Source organism: Papio anubis, chromosome 14 (genome assembly GCF_008728515.1).
Source record: "Papio anubis isolate 15944 chromosome 14, Panubis1.0, whole genome shotgun sequence".
Lineage (NCBI taxonomy): Eukaryota > Metazoa > Chordata > Mammalia > Primates > Cercopithecidae > Papio > Papio anubis.
Window position 1 is genome coordinate 48661871 of NC_044989.1, and position 19738 is coordinate 48681608.

Here is a 19738-nt window from a genome sequence, read left to right on the forward strand (position 1 = left end):
GTTTTGTGTGTGTGTGTGTGTGTGTGTGTGTGTGTGTGTGTTTTATGCTTCAATTTTATCTCTACTATTGGCTTATTATTTATTTATTTATTTTAGTGGTTGCTATATAGTTTTCAGTATACATCTTTAATTTATCATTGGTCCACCTTCAAATAATATTACACCATTTCACTTAACTGGCTCTTTACAGAAAAGGTTGCTCGGCGCCTGATGCCCTACTGGATTAACTCCTTTTGCCTGGAGAAGTTTATTTAAAATTTCTCATCATTCAGTTTTGCTGGCAATGGTTATTTTAAACTTTTTTTGTGGTGTACGAGTTTAGAATTTAGGTTAACATTTTTTTATTCTGTGTATTTTAAAGATGATTTGTTGTCTTCTGGCTCCCATAGTTTCTGGTGAGAAGTCTGCTGTCATTCCTGTTTTTGTTCTCTGTATGTAATGTTTCTTTTTTTAATTGCTGTCTTCAATATTTTTTCTTTATCTCTTTATCACTGCTTTTCAGCAGTTTGATTGTAATGGGCCTAATTGTGGTGTTCTTTATTTTTATCTCGCTTTGGTTTCTCAGTGGTTCTTAAATATATGGTTTATTGCCTGTCATTAAATTTAGGAAATTTTTGCTCATTATCTCTTCAAATATTTCTTTTGCCTCACTCTTACTTTTAGGACTCCAAGTAAAAATATATTAGACCATTTGCTAGTTGTCTTACTTCTTGATTGCTTTGCCCTTCCCCGACTCTTTCTCTCTTAGTTTGGATAGTTTTTACTGATTTTTCTATGGGTTCACCCTTTTTCTTCATTGTGTTCATTCTGCTGATAAGCCCCAGTGAAGGACTTCTTCACATTTTTAATTTCTAATGTTTTCATTTTCCTTTTAAGAAAGTTTCTGTCTCTGATAAAATTCCCCACTAGATCCATAAACATATTAATTATAGTTATTATGTAATGTCTGTCAGTTTCAATATCTGGTCTGTCTCTGGGTCTGGTTTTGTTGACTGTTTTAATCTCTTGTTTTTGTATGTGTTTTATAATTTTGGAATGAATATCAGACATTGTAAAAGAATGGCAGGGACGGAAGTACATAATATTTCTACCCAGAAATAGGCATGCCTCTACTTCTATCAGGATGTTAGTGTGAACAGGTATTGGTCAGTCTAGTTAGTAATTGAGAAGAGTTTTGAGTGTTTGTGGTTGCAGTAATTACCATCGGTACACCACAATCTTCAGACTCTTACAGAGATGGACTGCCAATACTTTGTGTTTAAAAGCGAGGTCTGGAGTAGTATGATTTTTTTGTCTCGGCATTACTGCTACAACTTCATCTTCCAGCTTTTGCCACATTTGAAGGTGGGAGAGAGGTAAGATAGTTCTCCCTGTTGCCCTTCCTACAGCATTAGATTGCTATTGCTTGTTACTTGGAGCAAGGCTTTTGGAGGGGGCAGAGTGGGATCCTTGGTTCTTCTCCGGCATTAGTCTTAAACAGGCTCAGGATGCCTGTGCTTCAGGTGTGAGTCTTTCTCTGCCTCCCCCAGGAGCAGATAGTCTCTCCATCTACTTAGTATAGAGTCTAGAGCTGCATTCTTCAGTAGCAAAACGTAAACTGTTTCATGCCAGGACCATCTTACCACTGCACTTCAGCCTGGGCAATAAAGGGAGACTCTGTCTCACAAGACAAAACAAAAAACACTGGATTCAACTTTGGCCAAGTGCAGTGGCTCACACCTGTAATCCCAGCACTTTGGGAGGCTGCGACAGGTGGATCACTTGAGCCCAGGAGTTTGAGACCAGCCCGGGCAACATGGCAAAACCCTGTCTCTACTAAAATTAGAAAAAATTAGCTGGGCGTGGTGGTACACGCCTGTAGTCCCAGCTACTCAGGAAATGGAGGTAGGAGGATTGCTGGAACCCCCGGAGATTGCAGTGGGCCAAGACTGTGCCACTGCACTCCAGCCTTGATGACAAAGTGAGACTCTGTCTCAAAATAAAAAAATAATCCGGGCGTGGTGACTCGCACCTATAATCCCAGCACTTTGGGAGGCTGAGAGGGCGGATCACCTGAGGTTGGGAGTTCAAGACCAGCCAGACCAACGTGGAGAAACCCCATCTCTACTAAAAATACAAAAAATTAGCCAGGCGTGGTGGCACATGCCTGTAATCCCAGCTACTGGGGAGGCTGAGGCAGGAGAATCGCTTGAACCTAGGAGGCGGAGGTTGTGGTGAGCCTAGATCGTGTCATTGCACTCCGGCCTGGGCAACAAGGGTGAAACTCTATCTCAAAAAAATAAATAAATAAAAATAAAAATAATAAAATGTGACAGGCTCCATCCTGTGAGGTGAGATGTAATATATGAACTCTTACCTTTGGCAGAGCACGGAAATGGCAGTCGTGCTCTGCCTTTCTTCTAGTGCACATGGCACATTGCCTTATTAAATATGGGGATAGCTAGGTTTTATACTTTTCTTTTAGCAACAGCCATCCTTTGCCTGGGACTAAAGTGGGCGAAGGATTTTGTCTCTTCCTCAGTGGCAGACAGCTTTTGTATTAGAGAGGAATCTGGAATATAGGCAGATTTGTGTCTATTCTACAATACCACCTAATCTTCACCTTGTGCTTGTTCAAGGTCTAGAACATGGATGATCTTTGCCTAAACTTTGGCAGATTCTGTACATCTGTCTTCATCCATAAGGGTTTCTCTCTTAGGCTTCCTGGCCTGCCTGCAGTCTTCCTCTGGAGCACCAGATGGAGTCCAGTGGAAAAAGACCTTGCCTAGTGGAGGCAGACCCTTCTTCTGGGAATGTCAGGGATTCTCAGCTGTCATGCTAGCTCACATTTGGTCTTAAATAATTTGAATTAAAATTTGCGTGGTTTTTTCCTTAATTTTTTTACTACTGCCATTTCTGTACTCTGCCAAAGGTAAGCGTTCATATGTTACATCTCACCTCACAGGATGGACCCTGTCACAATTTATTTTATTTTTTTATTTTGAGACAGGGTCTCACTTTGTCATCAAGGCTGGAGTGCAGTGGCAGTCTTGGCTCACTGCAACCTCCGGGGATTCAAGCAATCCTCTTACCTCCATTTCCTGAGTAGCTGGGACTACAGGCATGTACCACCACGCCCAGGTAATTTTTTCTAATTTTAGTAGAGACAGGGTTTTGCCATGTTGCCCGGGCTGGTCTCGAACTCCTGGGTTCAAGTGATTCCCTGTCTCAGCCTCCCAAAGTGCTAGGATTACAGGTGTGAGCCACTATACTCGGCCTAAGTTGAATCCAGTGTTTTTTGTTTTGTTTTGTAAGACAGAGTCTCCCTCTATTGCCCAGGCTGAAGTGCAGTGGTGAGATGGTTCCTGGCATGGAGTTTCAGTTTTAAAAAGTAAGGAGGCAAACAGTTAATCATAATACAAAATAGAAAGAAATATAGTAATAGTAACATGAACAAAGTCAGAGAGGAGTTGATTAATTATTACCTAGTACAATGGTCCCCAAACTTTTTGGCAGTATGGACTGGTTTTGTGGAAGACAGTTTTTCTGCAGCCTGAGGTGGGGGCATGGGATACGGTTTTGGGATGAAACTGTTCCACCTCAGATCATCAGGCATTAGATTCTCATAAGGAACGCACAACCTAGATCCCCTCACATGTGCAGTTCACAATGTGGTTCCAGCTCCTGTGAGAATCTAATGTACGGGCTGATCTGACAGGAGGCAGAGCTCAGGTGGTAATGCTTCTCAACTTCCACTCTCCTCCTGCCCCATGACCTGTTTCCTAAGATGCCACGGACCTGTACCGGTCTGCAGCCTGGAGGTTGGGGACCCCTAACCTAAAAGATTTGGGAAATGTTTATGGAAAAGTTTGCCTTTGAAGCGTGCTTTGTGAAAAAAAAGAACAGGTTTTAGAAGGGTAACATATGCCAAAGGGCAATGGTACATTCTGCTGGGAGTTTGGGGCAGTAGGCATATTCTCTGTGGGTGAGGAATGTATGAAAGCAGGGTGGAAAAGCAGAGTGATCCAGAATAGAAGTGTGGTGAATATCATGCTAAATTGTTTGGACTTCAGTTTTGAGAGCAAACCAGTGAGAGTTTTCAAGCCAGGAGCATGATAGAGTTTCCCTGTATTTGACTTGTGACAGTGTGAATGATAGAGCAATATATTGTCTTAAACAATATCTGAATTCATTTGCCAAAGGAATGTCACAGTTACTAGTACCATGCAAACGGAGATAGTTTCAGTGAAGATGTGGGATTTGAACACTTTATAATCACTGCCCTCCTTATGTCTAAATCCACTGACTTCTTTTCTATTCTTATTTAACCTGAAACTGCGTTATATGATGTGATTAGCTCTGGGAATTCATCTTTTCTTTGATTTGTATAACACTGTGCTTAATTCTTTGTTTACTTGCCTGACTCTCCATCTTTTTCTTCTACCACTTGCCATTTAAACTTTAGTGTTCACTATTTTGTCTTTTTTGTTGATTTAGTGTTTTCTTAAATAATCTCATTAATTCCCATGGCTTAATATGTCATCTGTAATCTAATGACTTCTAGATCTTTCTCCTGAAGCCCAGACCTGAATTTGCAACTAATTATTAGATCTGGAGGTATCTCAAATTCAGTGTGTCCAAAATTGGACTTTATTCCTCTCTCTTCTCCTAGGATCTCTCTGGGTCTCAGCTAGAAATCTGACTCATCTTGGGTACCTGCTCTTTGCAATGCCTAAGTTATTTGAATGTCAAATTTGAAAGGATTGTAGATATTATCCTGATGAACTTCCTTATTTTATAACAAAAAAGTGAGATAGGTGGTATTAATTGATCCTGGTCTACAAAGCCTGTCAAAGCCAGGGGTTAGACTCTAGAAAAAACAGTGTCTAGTAGCACCTGTAAATACCTACAAGTTGCTTTCTGATTCTGGCCATTTTTTTTAGTTTCTACCATAACATTAGCCTTAGTTCAGGTCTTCCCCTCATTTCTCATTGAATTGAACTATTATATAAGTTGAGGAGTCAGCATGAAGGATTGGGTTCAGTTATGTTCCTAGATCCAGATAGATGTGTGACTTGGTAAAGATAGACTCTCTGAGCCTCATTTTTACTTCAGTTTTTGTAACTAGTAGCCTTTAGTAAATATGACATACTAAATAAAAGCCAGACTTGTTAATATGGTTTTCAAGACCCTCCCCAGTTTGGCCTCTGCCTGTCTTTGCAGCTTTTTTTCTTCACTACTCCATGATCTGCCCCCACAAGACTACTTGCTATTGCAGTATACTATAAATAGTCCTTGTTTATTTTGTTCCTCTATCTACACTGCATTTTCGTAATTCACTGTCAGTGGAGATAACACTTCCTCAAAGCCCAGCTCAGAAGTCACCTCTCAAGCATTTCCTGCTTCTGTGTACTCATTTTGTGTTTTTATAGCATTCTGTTTGTTATCTTTATAATATACATATCCCAGTTATGTATAGATTTGCTTCTCCCGCTAGGGAGGATATGAGATCTCTCTGAGGTCAAGGCCTTAGTAGAATAGTCACGTGTGTGTGTGTGTGTGTGTGTGTCAGAAAGAGAGAGAAAGGGGAGAGTGATATTATTTAATAACCTTTTAAAAGCTCAGCGTCTTTTTTTTCATCTTAATGCATAATTCTCTTTAGTTGTGATGTGGATGAACATTTAGGTTTCTAATTTTTTTTTTTTTCGGAGACAGTCTCGCTGTGTCGCCCACGCTAGAGTACAGTGGCGCAATCTTGTCTCACTGCCAGCTCTGCCTCCCAGGTTCATGCCATTCTCCTGCCTCAGCCTCCTGAGTAGCTGGGACCACAGGTGCCCACCACCACGTCGGCTAATTTTTTGTATTTTTTTAGTAGAGACAGGGTTTTACTGTGTTAGCCAGTATGGTCTCGATCTCCTGACCTTGTGATCTGCCCACTTCGGCCTCCCAAAGAGCTGGGATCACAGGCGTGAGCCACCACACCTGGCTGGTTTCTAATTTTTTGTTATAAACACTGCTACAGTGAAAATCATCTCCCTATCCTTCATTCTCTTTGCCTTCTTTGAAATTGATCCCCCTTTTATTCTTTTCCTCTATTACTTTGGTATTGTTATCCTCTTTTTTTTTAAACACTATACATATTTCATAATTGTTTTATGTAGTCTCTGTTTAAATTTACCCTTATAGTTACCAGTGTCATTGTTTGCTATTGTTTATGCATTTAGAATTTCCTTAGTGATTTTGTTCTTGAATTGTGTCACTTAATTCTTTTATACTTTTAGAACTATTGTGTTTATACTTATGATGGTACATAAAAGGTAACCATCTACTAGGTACTTAGAAATATAGGCAGGGATAGAGGTGATGTGGCGAGATTACAGCTCTAAGTTTGGAATTTATCAGCATTGCTTCTGAGTGGAAGAATCTAGGAAAAGTATGGTGTAATGAAGCCAGGGAAGCTAAGCTTAAGTGTGAATAGCCAAGGGTGTCAAATATTGCAGAACACTTGAAAATGATTGGCTAAGTTGTTGAAAAAGTAGCAGCCAAAGGATTAGGATTCAAAATACATAGTAAGTGCTGTGCTGGTCGGGCGCAGTGACTCACGCCTGTAATCCCAGCACTTTTGGAGGCCGAGGCGGGTGGATCACGAGGTCAGGAGGTCAAGTCCAGCCTGGCCAACATGGTGAAACCCCATCTGTATTAAAAATACAAAAGTTATCCGGGCGTGGTGGTGCGTGCCTGTAATCCCAGCTACTTGGGAGACTGCGGCAGAAGAATCGCTTGAACCCAGGAGGCAGAGATTGCAGTGAGCCGAGACCGCGCCACTGCGCTCCAGCCTGGCAACAGAGTGAGACTCTGTCTCAAAAAAGAAAAAAAGTGCTGTGCTGATAAATGTTTTAACAACTGTCTAGGGATGGGCTGTTTAGCTTTTGCAGATTTCCATAGTATAATATTTCCATCATGGCCAATTTCAAACTATCAACATCATATCATTAAATGTGGAGTTGAGAAGCAATGTTTACTAACAACAGTATACCATTACATAGAAGAAACTCATAATTCAATAAGAAAATGAAAATCTAATAGAAAAATGGGCAAGTATATGAATAGGCAGTTCACAGAGGAGGAAACAAATAGGCAATAAACGTAAATAAAGATGTTTATCTTACTAGTAATATGTGTAAGGGACATACAAATTAAAAGAACAAAAAAATGCTTTTTTATCAGAATTCAAAAATTTTAAATATTTGATAATATCAAATCAGATGGGGACATGAGTAAATATTGATACTTTCACACCATTGATAGGAGTATGTTAATATGGCCATTCTTGAGGGCACCCTGGCAGTAGTTACTAGAATTAGAAATGGGCTCTCCTTTGATCTAGCAGATCATATTCTGATTTCTCCTCTAGAGTAGCATTCATACTTGCACACAAGAAGATGTGTGTGAAAATATTCACAGTGGTATTATTTTTAGTAAAATTTACAAAACCAGATGTCCAATGGTATGATTTGTGGTAGTACTCAAAAGGGAATTGTTGCATCCATAATTTTTAAATGTGTACATTTTTAATGTAATTAACCTGAGTGTTTTGAATTTTCAGAGAAAGGAAGAAATTAAGGAAGTAAGAGCTAGAGAATGGGAAAGGATATAGTCCAGAGTATAGGTAGAATTTGATAAAGAAAAGGAGAGAAATCATCTTATAATTTAAAAAAAGGGATAAATATAGAAATGGTAATATATTGGCATAAAAATTGGCAAGCTGTCACCACAAGTCAGGGTCGGGGGGAAGGAACTTTTAAATCGTCTTCAAAGAAATCAGTTAACTATTTTGCCTAAATGTCTGAGTTTTAGACAGAAAGAGATACATTCAAGTAGATTTGGGAATGCATGTGGATTTTTTTTTTTTTTTTTTTTTTTTTTTTTGGTGAAACATTTCTTGGGTCAGTGACAGAATGACAGTATTTTTCTTCCAATCTGTGGAAGTCAAATAAATTATACTTAGTTGCATTAAATGTTAGAATTGGATTTGGCAAGCTTGACAACACTTTTCTGATGAATGGCTGTTATCTAGAGATGATAATCCCAATCGAAGGTAGAGTGGCAAGGTCTAGATCAAACTATGAAGTGGTAATGATACTCAGCCAGCTGATACAGCTGCTGATTAGTTTTTTTTCTCTCTATCATCAGTACCATTTTTACTCCTCTGAAAAGACAATCTAATAATACTGGTTTGGTATTTATTGGTCTCTGGATTTTAAATTTCTTAAAGTTACATATGGTTGTCTTTTGTTTTGGTTCAGCTTGCTTTGGTTGGGGCTTTATGTTTTAAATGTTAACATCTGGCTGGGCACAGTGGCACGTACACCTGTAATTCCAGCACTCTGGGAGGCTGAGACATGAGAATCACTTGAACCTGAAGGCAGAGGTTGCAGTGAGCCAAGATCGTGCCACTACATTCCAGCCTGGATGACAGAGCAAGACTCTGTCTCAAATTTAAAAAATAAATAAAAATAAAAATAAAAATTGGCCAGTCGTGGTGGCTCACACCTGTAATCCCAACACTTTGAGAGGCTGAGGCAGATGGATCACTTGAGATCAGGAGTTCGAGATCAGCCTGGCCAACATGGTGAAACCCCATCTCTACTAAAAATACAAAAATTAGCCAGGAGTGGTGGTGCGCACCTGTAATCCCAGTTACTTGGGAGGCTGAGGCAAGAGAATTGCCTGAACCTGGGAGGCGGAGGTTGCAGTGAGCTGAGATCGTGCCACTGCACCCCAGCCTGGGTGACAGAGCAAGACTCTGTCTCAAAAAAAAAAAAAAAAAAAAAAAGTTAACATCCAAGTCTTGTATGTACTCTTCTAAATTTTTATAAAGCCCAACTTAAACATTATTACTGTGAGATTTTAGCTGGGAAACATGGAATTAAATTTTTTCCTAGTGTGGTAAAATTTTAATCAGTTAATTATTTTTAACTCAGAGGTTCTAAAAGCCACTGAAAATCTTCACCACTTTATAATTTTGTCTAGGCCTTGCCATTTTGCCTTCTTTTTGGTATTAGACAAGGTGAGCAACTCTATTAAAATACACAGATACAATGAACGTTGCCTCTTCTCCCAATCTAGTCTTTACAACTTCTGTTAAGTCTTTTTAAAGTTCACCTTTTAGTACATTCAAAATTTCTTCAAAACCTTTAGCAGTTCTCTACTAAGTAAGTTCAGAAGTCTTAGAGTTCTAAAATGCGAAATAATAAAATGAGAGAATGCTCATTTCCTGTTTCCGTTGCACAGAAGACCATTTTGTTACAGGCAAATTTAGTTTTAAACAGTACTTCTAAAACTTTTATTATTTGTATTCTTTCATCTAAGCTCAGTAATATAGGAGCAAAGGTTTTAAGTGGAAAATTAGTTAAAAATAAGTTTCTTTTTGCTGTGGACTCTAAAATGTAGATTAGCAAATACAGAGTTTTATCTCTTGTTCGTGATAGTTCATGAACAGACCCAGTGAAAGGAAGTGCTGCCATGGTAACATAAACCAGACTGTTACTTGAGACCATACTCAAGATACTTAACTGCCCTGAAACTGCGCGTTTTCAATACCAGTTTTTCCAATTTGCTATTTCAAGGAAATAGCAACTCTACTCTGATCAAAACAATTTGCAGTCCCCTCACAGTAGAATTTGTAAAGTAGACTTGAACTAAACAATTTCTAGGAGTGTAATCTCAGGAATTCCAAGGTAGAGCATGGCTAGCATTATTGAAATAATTGTCTTGGTCTGTGTATGAAAAGTAACGCATGCGTATCTTTTGTATATGAAACTGAATTGGCTTTGGGGCAAAAGGTGTTATAGGTGCTAACAAAAGATGTTATAGATGCTAACTTTTTAATTCTTTTTTTTTTTTTTTTTTTTTTTTTTTTAGACACTGTTTCCCTCTGTCACCCAGACTAGCCTCAGCCTCCTGAATAGCTGAGACTATAGGCACACACCACCACACCAGGCTAATTTTTCTATTTTTGTAGAGACAGAGTTTTGCCATGTTGCTTATGCTGGTCTTGAACTCCTGAACACAAGCAATCATCTGCACTGGCTTCCCAAAGTGCTAGGATTACAGACGTTAGCCACCACACCTGGCCTGGTGCTCACATTTTCCCTGTCATCAAAACACATTCATCATTTGGTCCAGGTGACTGAACATATAGCTAAGTAAAGTTTCATTTAATCCAAAAATACATTTGTAAAACTTGTCTTTTCTTGAAAAAGAAAAAAAAGAAAATGTCAAATACTTGTTCAGTATAGTTAATGTGATATCTTGCTGCTAAACACCAGAGAAAAGTTTCTGCTGATAATCTGGTGTGTTTCTTTCCTTATGACAGTGTGGTATGACAGCCATGGTTTTTCTCTTTCTTCATGACAGTGTGGTATGACAGCCATGGTTTTTCTGTTTATAGACATTGCCAGCATGGTAAAAAACTGCCTTACACTCAATTGCTACACCTTTCCACAGGCAAAAGGTTTTATTCTCTCCTAAATTTATTTTATCCCTTGTTTTTTTACCATCTAACTTTTGCCTTTTTTTCAGAACTAATTGATTTTTTCTTATTGTTGATTTTTTTTCAAAATTCCCTCCTCTGTGGAAAGTAATGGAGTAGGAATATACCATTATTCAACCAATATGCCGCAAACCCTTACGTAAGTCACTTTCAGAATGGCCCCTTAATATTCACCTATTTTGCAGCTATGTGTCTCTTGCGGATAAATCCTCTTATTTGAATCTCATTACAATTCAGTGAAGTGGACTGCATTGTTGTTTTACTTTACGGGTAAAATGTAAATGAGAAGTCTGACTCTCAAAAATTAAATGATTTGCCCAATATCACATAGCCAGTCAATAAGTAGGGATCGGGACCTCGGTTTTTGAACCTATATAACAGTGTTCTTTCATTTTGCCATTCAGCTATAAAAATTATGACACAATATTCAGAGATAAAAGAGCCTCAGTAATGGACTAATATTACCTTGAAAAAGACTGTGGGAAATGGAAGGACTCTGGAGATCATCACATTAAATCTTAATAGCAATCATAAAAGCTTATATCATAGGAGATTTCATACATGCAAAAAGGAGTGTGAGAATGAGAAACAAGTAAATTTTGTTGTTATCTAAATCATTGTTAATGTAGTCGTGAAGGTAATTTAAATTTTAAGGAAGAGTTTTTGAAGTAGAAAAGGCATAATATAAAACCAGAAACTAATAACATTTGAACCTCACTAATCTTGTGAGTTAGAGGAAGGTGACTTTTAGTCGCTACAGTGCACACATAGCAAGCTCACTTCAACCTTAGTTTCATACTCAAAAGGTACTAGAGATTATTTCCCCCTGCACGTTTATTTAAAACATTTAGACACTGACTGTTTATGTATAAAAGTTCCTAGTTATTCTTGTGCATTTTATTCTAGGTTAATGGAAAAGGTTCCTTATGGTGTGTTGATCCGGAATATAAACCCAATCTTATCCAGGCACTGAAGAAGCAACCTTTTTCTTCAGCATCTTCGCAAAAGTAAGGATCTTCCATATAACTGTCAGTGGTAATTTATAGGATTTCATTGTGTGAGACGGAGAAACTTAAAGGTCTAGGGTATTTTGTTTCTGTTTTTTTATTGTATAAAGAAGTATTTATGTTTTATTTAGTTTTTAGTTTTTGTTTCTGTTTTTGTTTTTGTTGTTTTGTGAGACCAAGTCTTACTCTGTCACCTAGGCTAGAGTGCAGTAGCGAGATCTCAGCTCACTTTAACCTCTGTCTCCCAGGTTCAGGTGATCCTCCCGCCTTGGCCTCCCTATTAGCTGGGACTAAAGGCACGCACCACCACTCCCAGCTAATCTTAGTAGAGACGGGGTTTCACCATGTTGACCTAGCTAGGCTCCAACTCCTGACCTCAAGTGATCTCCCACCTCTGCCTCCCAAAGTGCTGGGATTACAGGCATGAGCCACCATCCTTGACCTGTTGTTTATTTTCTTTTCTTTTTTTTTTTTAAGAAGTCTTTATGGATAAGACATTAGCCTAAGTTAGTTTTCCTTATGGTCTAATTTGTATTTCTAGAAAACAGGAAATTGGTTAGTTGAGAACATACACTCTGGGAAATATAGTCAGTACTGAATATGTTATAAGTAAACCCTAAAGAAAGTTGTAATATAATTTCAACTACAAACAGATCAGATCATTTTAATTGTCTGCAATACTAATGCTAACCTAAAAATGAAGGAAATTAAAAATATATTTAAAATTTTTTAATAAGATGATTAAGTTTGTCATAACATTTTATATACATATGTAGGTTTCTTTTTCTATTTTAGGGTTTTTTTTCATAGTACTTATAATATTTGAAAAGTATGTTCAAGTCTAAAATTTTTAAATGTTTGGCAAATAAAATAATGCTTTGAACTTTGTTTTTATTTTTTCTGGTAAATATAATTGTACTGTATTTGCTTATAATTTTCCTTGGCTTTGTTTTCAATCCCAGTAACCCCTATTGATCTTCTAGCTTCCTCATTTTAAGTTAAATCTGAAAATGCCCTGACCTTCTTAAATCTGATTTTTGTTTCCTTTTTCTAAAGCAGACTTTAGAGTCTTCTACAATTTATTATCTACCTTCATTTGAATTGAAAATCCCAGATTTGGTTAAAATACTTTTAAGGGTAGTTTATAATGGCTAACTTGTTTTTTGAAAAATTTAAAAAGATTTTTAATAAAGTAATAAATGGAAATTTTTAAACATATGCACAAAAGTAGAGAGAAAGTTATAATGAACTCCCAGCTGCAGCAATCATCAACATTTCATATAGTGGTTAATTTGAATTATTAAAGTATCATTAGATAACTTGCAGAGGAGTGGTTGTAGCTGAAATACAGTAAATAGCTGGGAAGGCTAAAGTTGAAATATCAGTAATATATTCACTCACTGAGATTTTAAGCTTCTTTACCATATTTGTAGATTAGATGGATCATTATCAAAAGAATAACTGAGGATTTATCTTTATGAAATGAAACCTAGAAAAGAAGTTACCAGATTTTATATTCTCATTTGGAAATTGATATCTTTATTAATTAATTTTGGTTATTATGAGGCATTCTAAATAATAATTTAGAAACTAATGGTAAGTTCTATTGATGTTCACCTATGTGTTTTACTTAGCTGTGTTGGTTTTTTCTTTAACTGAAGATTAAGCCTGGGCAACATGGCGAAACCCTGTCTCTACCAAAAATACAAAAATTAGCTGGGCGTGGGTAGTGCACACCTGTGGTCCCAGCTACTCAGGAGGGTGAGGTGGGAGGATCGTTTAAGCCTGGGAGGCAGAGGTTGCAGTGAGCCAAGATGGTGCCACTGTACTGCAGCCTGGGTGACAGACTGAGACCCCATCTCAAAAAAAAAAAAAGATTATATGAAAGAATTGGCACCATTTTTTCTAAACCATCACAAATATATTTTGCTGTCTTTGATATATTGCATTTTCATGTTTCTTTTAGCCTTAATTATAAGTTTAAATGTTAAAAGTGATCTTGTGGCTTTAAAACAAGATAAAAACTATGGTTGGGCGAGGTGGCTCAAGCCTATAATCCCAGCACTTTGGTAGGCCGAGGCCAGTGGATCACCTGAGATTGGGAGTTTGAGACCAGCCTGGCCAACATGGTGAAACCCTGTCTCTACTAAAAATACAAAAATCAGCTGGATATGGTGGCACGTGCCTGTAATCCCAGCTACTCGGGAGGCTGAGGCAGGAGAATTGGCTTGAACCCAGGAGGCAGAGGTTGTAGTGAGCCGAGATGGTGCCACTGTACTCCAACCTAGGCAACAGAACGAGACTCTGTCTCAAAAAAAAAAAGATAAAAACGACAACATAAGGGTTATATATAACCGTTGACTTTAAACCCCTAATATAAAATGAAACATTTTCCCCTTTGTGATATTTGGCAAAATAACAGTTCCATCTGACATGCTTTTGTGTAGCCTTGCATATAAGAATTTGTAAGTCTGAGGAAAAGAGTGAGATACAGTATATGTAAAACTATGAATAGGAAATAAACTTTTAAGTTAGTTAACAAATAGATTTTTTCATACTATCATAAATTCCAAAGAAGAGAAGTAGTTTTTCCCAAAAATATTTTAATTCCTGGATTTAAAAAAGAACTGTTGATGTCTTCCCATGAATATAGAAAGTTTAATTTTATATTTATTAATAAAATCAGGAACATACCTGTTTGCTATCAGTACCAAGTGTTCCTTAACCATGTGTTTTGGTAAATGCTTTTATTTCTGTGGTAATACCTATATTAGTATTATATCAAACTTAAGCATCCAATACAAAACCAAACAGTAACTATCATGTATTATCTATTGTTTCAGGCATTTTAAATGCATTATTCTTATTTAATTATCACAACAGCCTGTGTGGGAGATTTAATTATTCCTGTTTTACAGATGAAAAAACTAAGAGATGAATTATTTTGCCTAAGAACATCCAAATAGTTGTGATTTAATTTTGGCTCCTATGCTCTTTCTGCTTTGTCAGACTTTCTAAATTAAGTAGTATTAGCAAAGAAAACAAGGTAATAGTTTGTTTTTTATAGTACAAATTAGCTGTATTTGTGACTAAGTTGTATAACAAGTGAAATAGTTGGGTGCGAGTGGCTGACGCCTGTAATCCCAGCACTTTAGGAGGCCAAGGCAGGTAGACTGCTTGAGCCCAGGAGTTTGAGACAGTTTGCACAACATGGTAAAACACTTTCTCTACCAAAAAAATTACAAAAATTAGCCAGACATGGTGGTGCATGCTTGTGGTCCCAGCTACTCGGGCAGCTAAGGTGGGAGGATCACCTGAGCCCAGAAAGTCAAGGCTTCAGTGAGCTAAAATCACGCCACTGCACTCCAGCCTGGGCAACAGAGTGAGAGAGAACCTGTCAAAAATTAGGGGGAAAAAAGTGAAATAAAAATTTTTATAAGCACATTTGCTTTTCTGTTTGTTTTTCAGTGGTTCTTTATCACCTCACTATTTAAGCTCTGTACTCAAGCAGAACCAGATGCGAACCCTCAGAGGTATGTGTGAATATCAGTACAGTCAAGCACCACACAACAATCTTTTGGTCAACAGTGGGCTGTGCATATGATGGTGGTCCCCTAAGATTATAATGGAGCTGAAAAATTTCTATTGCCTGATGACCTGGTAGCTTGTTGTAACATTGTGGCACATTTACTGAAGTTTTTACTTCAGTAAAATGCATTTACTGAAGTTTGTGGTGATGCTGGTGCAAGCAGACTCACTGCACTGCTAGTCATGTAAACGTATAGCATGTAGTTATGTACATACATTAATACTTGATAATGGTAATAAACAACTGTGTCACTAGTTTGTGTATTTACTATACTTTTTACTGTTATTTTTGAGTATACCCCTTCCACTAATTTAAAAAAGTTAACTATAAAAGAGCCTCACACAGGTCCTTCAGGAGGTATTGTAGAAGAAGGTATTGTTATAGAAAAATGACAGCTCCATGTGTTTATTGTCCCTAAAGACCTTCCAGTGGGACAAAATGTAGAGGCAGAAGACAGTGATATTGATGATCTTGACCGTGTGTATGCTCAGGTTAACGTGTGTATTTGTGTCTTTGTTTTTAATTAAAAAGTTAAAAAAATGTTAATTTAAAAATAGAAAAAAGCTTATAGGTTATAAGTAAAATATTTTTATACAGCTGTATTATGTATTTTATGCTGTTATTACAAAAGAGTAAAGTTTAAAAAATTAAAAAGTTTATAAAGTAAAAGGTTGGGCCGGGCGCGGTGGCTCAAGCCTGTAATCCCAGCACTTTGGGAGGCCGAGGCGGGTGGATCACGAGGTCAGGAGATCGAGACCATCCTGGCTAACATGGTGAAACCCCGTCTCTACTAAAAATACAAAAAACTAGCCGGGCGTGGTGGCGGGCGCCTGTAGTCCCAGCTACTCGGAGGCTGAGGCAGGAGAATGGCGTGAACCTGGGAGGCGGAGCTTGCAGTGAGCCGAGATCGCGCCACTGCACTCCAGCCTGGGTGACACAGCGCGAGACTCCGTCTCAAAAAAAAAAAATAAATAAAAAAAAATAAAGTAAAAGGTTACAGTAAACTAAGGTTAATGTATTGTTGAAGAAAGAAAATCAATTTAGTGCAGCCTAAGTGTATAGTGTTTATAAAGTCTACAGTAGTGTACAGTAATGTCCTAGGCCTCTACATTCACTCACCACTCACACTCTCTGACTCACCCAGAGCAATTCCAGTCCTTCAAGCTTCATTCATGGTAAGTACCCTATACAGGTGTACCATTTTAAATATTTATGTAGTGTTTTTGTTGTACCCCTTTTTTGTCCCCTGGCAGAAACTAATAGAGCATTTACTGTACCTTTTCTGTGTTTAGAGACACAAATACCATTTGTGATACAATTGCCAATAGTATTCAGTACAGTAACATGGTGTACTATTTTGTAGCTCAGGAGCAATCCTAGGTGTGTAGTAGGCTATACCATTTAGGTTTGTGTTAAGCACACTCTAGGATGTTCACACAATGACAAAATCACATAACAGTACATTTCTCAGAACATATTCCCTTCATTAAACAAAGCATGACTGCATTTTTTTTTTTTTTAAGAGATGGCGTCTTGCCGTATTGCCCACACTGGTCTTGAATGCCTGGGCTCAAGTGATCTCCTGCCTAAGCCTCCCAAGTAGGTGGGACTACAGGCACACATGACTGTATTTTAAATCATAAAAAATTCAGATAAAAATTCGGGGTATTTTGTTGTTGCCGTTTAACATTTTTCTATTTTAAAAGATATTATATATTTATTATAGGAGATTTGGGCAATAAAAACATTTATAAAAGAGAAAGTAAAGTCATTTATACCATTGTTAATATTTTGTTTTTATTTATTTATTTATTTATTTATTTTGAGACAGGTTCTCACTCTGTCACCCAAGCCAGAGGGCAGTGGCACAGTCCATGATTCACCACAGCCTCAAAATCCTGGCCTCAAGCCATCCTCCCACCTCAGCCTCCCAAGTAGCCAGGACTACAGGTGCCATCACACCTGGCTAATTTTATTGTTAACATTTTGATATAGTTCCTTTGGGGGTTTTTTAATGCCATATATGTAAATAGATACATTTGCATGCATGTATGTACAGGGACACATACATAAACACACACATACTTTTTCTCCAAATACTAGATTCACACTGTGTGTATAGTTTTATATCCCATTTCCATTTATTTTTATGTGTATTTTTCATTGAAAATAGGATTGAATTTTTTAGTAATATCAGTAGAGTTATTACCTTTTCAGGTCTATCTTAGACTAGAATAGGGGTTGGCAAACTATGGCCATGGCCATATCTGGCCTGCCATCTGTTTTTGGGTGTCCCATGAGCTAAGGATGGTTTTACATTTGTAAAATGGTTGGAGAAAACAAAATCAAATAACAGTAACATTTCAAGACTATGAAAATTCGTTGCAACAGAGACCTACATATTATATCCTGGGTTTTGCCTTTTAGCCTGCAAAGCCTAAAATGTTTACCTTCTAACCCTTTACTGAAGAAGTTTGTCATCCCTTGAATTAGAATATACTTGAAGATATTTCTCCTATAGGTTATTTAATCTGAAGAACTTTAATTTTAAAAGGTAGTAAGTTGACTTTTTAAAAGCATATCAGAAGTCTGAATTAGTGGGGTTTTTTCTTCTTGTAGATTAGTAATATAGTAAAATCAGTTTTTCTAGTCTTGCTTTGGAGCCTAGAGACATTTTCATAACCTTTACAAATAGAAAATTTCGGATGAAAACCTTTCTGTGTATCAGAAATTTTTTGGCTCTTTGGAACTATACTAAACTGAGCCTCAGAAGCATTGTGCTGATATCTTTTAAAACAAAGGAGGAAAAGAATATGAAAAAGTTCTAGAGAACCCTACAAAGAAGTTAAATGGATAGGGGATCTGTTTCAGATAATGTTCTGTCTTAACATAAGACAAATATCTGTGTTCCTGTTACCGACATCAGTAAATGTAGTTTCTCTTTACATTTAGGTATTGCCAAAACGCCTTTATCTTTGTATTGCCTCAATAAAGTCTGACACTTATTCTCTAAAACTCAGTTTATATACATATTTTGAGAACATTTTCTTTGTGAATTCTGGAGTTTACTTAAAATCTTTTCTTCCTCTTGTTCTATTCTATCCAAATTCTTTCTTTGGGGAACAGACATTTCCACGAGTTTCTCCTGCTAATTTCAGCTGCATATTTTTCATTATTAGGGCACAGGTACTTCTTCTTCATCTAATGACTTATACGTGTTATGCATCATCTCTCTCATTGCTACCAGCACCTTACCTCCATTCCTATATGCATGGGTCTTAGGCCTGTTCCTCTAGTAATAATTAACTTAGTAGGGAGGTGGTTGGTATTCTAGGTTAAAACAAATGCACATCTGTCCTGGAATATAATACAAAATTCTCCATGAATTTTAAGGGGAAAAAACACAAAACCTCACAAATTTAGGAAATTTTATTTTTGAACTTGGTTGTTTTGGGGTATATTTCTGAGGAAATTTTCTCTTGCCTCTTTATATTATTTCTAGGGAGAAGTTTAAAAAACACCAAGTGGATTAGACATTCATTACAGCTAATACTGTTGAGCCTCCTGCCAGACTCCTTGTGCCAGAAACTGTTGTAGGTTCCTTGGGATATGCATAGATGAGGCCTGCTCTTAGAAAATGTATACTTTGGCTGGGCACAGTGGCTCATGCCTATAATCCCAGCACTTTGGGAGGCCAAGGTAGGTGGATCACATGAGGTCAAGAGTTCGAGACCAGTCTGGCCAACATGGTGAAACCCCGTCTCTCCCCATCTCTACATGTGGTGGCACATGCCTGTAATCCCAGCTGCTCGGGAGGCTGAGGCAGGAGAATCACTTCAACTCAGGAGGCGGAGGTTGCAATGAGCGGAGATCGCACCACTGCACTCCAGCCTAGGCAACAGAGTGAGACTCCATCTCAAAAAAAAAAAAAAATTGGTGGAGAACACCTGATTATCAATGATTTGTCCAAGATACAACCTCAAACTCTGTGGAACAAAAGTTCTCCCTGGCAGAGAAAATCATAACAATAGAGAAAGTTGTCTGGCAGTTGCTAGGAATCTGTCTGGCATGTTGATATAGACCAGGTAGATGTGGTCATTAGCCCATGTTGATGTAGACCAGGTAGATGTGGTCATTAGTGTGGCAAAGCAAATATAGAAGTTTAAGAGCTTATTTAGCATAATAAGGATTTTGAACATCCTCCTCTGCCTAGAACAATTAATAAGCCTTAAGTTGCTTACTTGATGCTTTGCATGCATTATCTAATTTAATCCTTAAAACAACCTTCTGAGATATTGCTGCCCCTCTTTTACAAATAAGCAAACTGAAGTTCGGGGAGATTAAGTAACTTCTCAAGGTCACACAACTAGTAAGTGGCAAAGAAGGATTCAGATTCAATAATTCTTATTTCAAAGGCTGACTCCTACTAGATAAGTGGCACTGGGAGACCTACTGAAGAACTTTAAATAGTGAAGTGACATTGTGAGTTTTATGTTTTATAAAGATCACTTAGGTGTTATTGTTGGCCTCCAATATTAAAACATATATTCATCTAACACTTCACAGAATTATTTACTGGTCATTATATTAGAGCTACCTTTAGACATA

General features: G+C 37.5%; 1 protein-coding gene across 8 annotated transcripts in view; it reads left to right on the forward strand.

Annotated features, from left to right (window-relative positions):
• Positions 1-19738, forward strand: part of FOXN2 (forkhead box N2) — a 65201-nt gene that overhangs the window by 32701 nt on the left and 12762 nt on the right. For all 8 annotated transcript variants that reach the window (XM_009184163.4, XM_031655141.1, XM_031655142.1 and 5 more), the window contains 2 exons: positions 11441-11541; positions 15010-15074. In XM_009184163.4, the coding sequence (XP_009182427.2) occupies positions 11441-11541; positions 15010-15074 (166 nt within the window). The remainder of the gene's footprint in view (positions 1-11440; positions 11542-15009; positions 15075-19738) is intronic.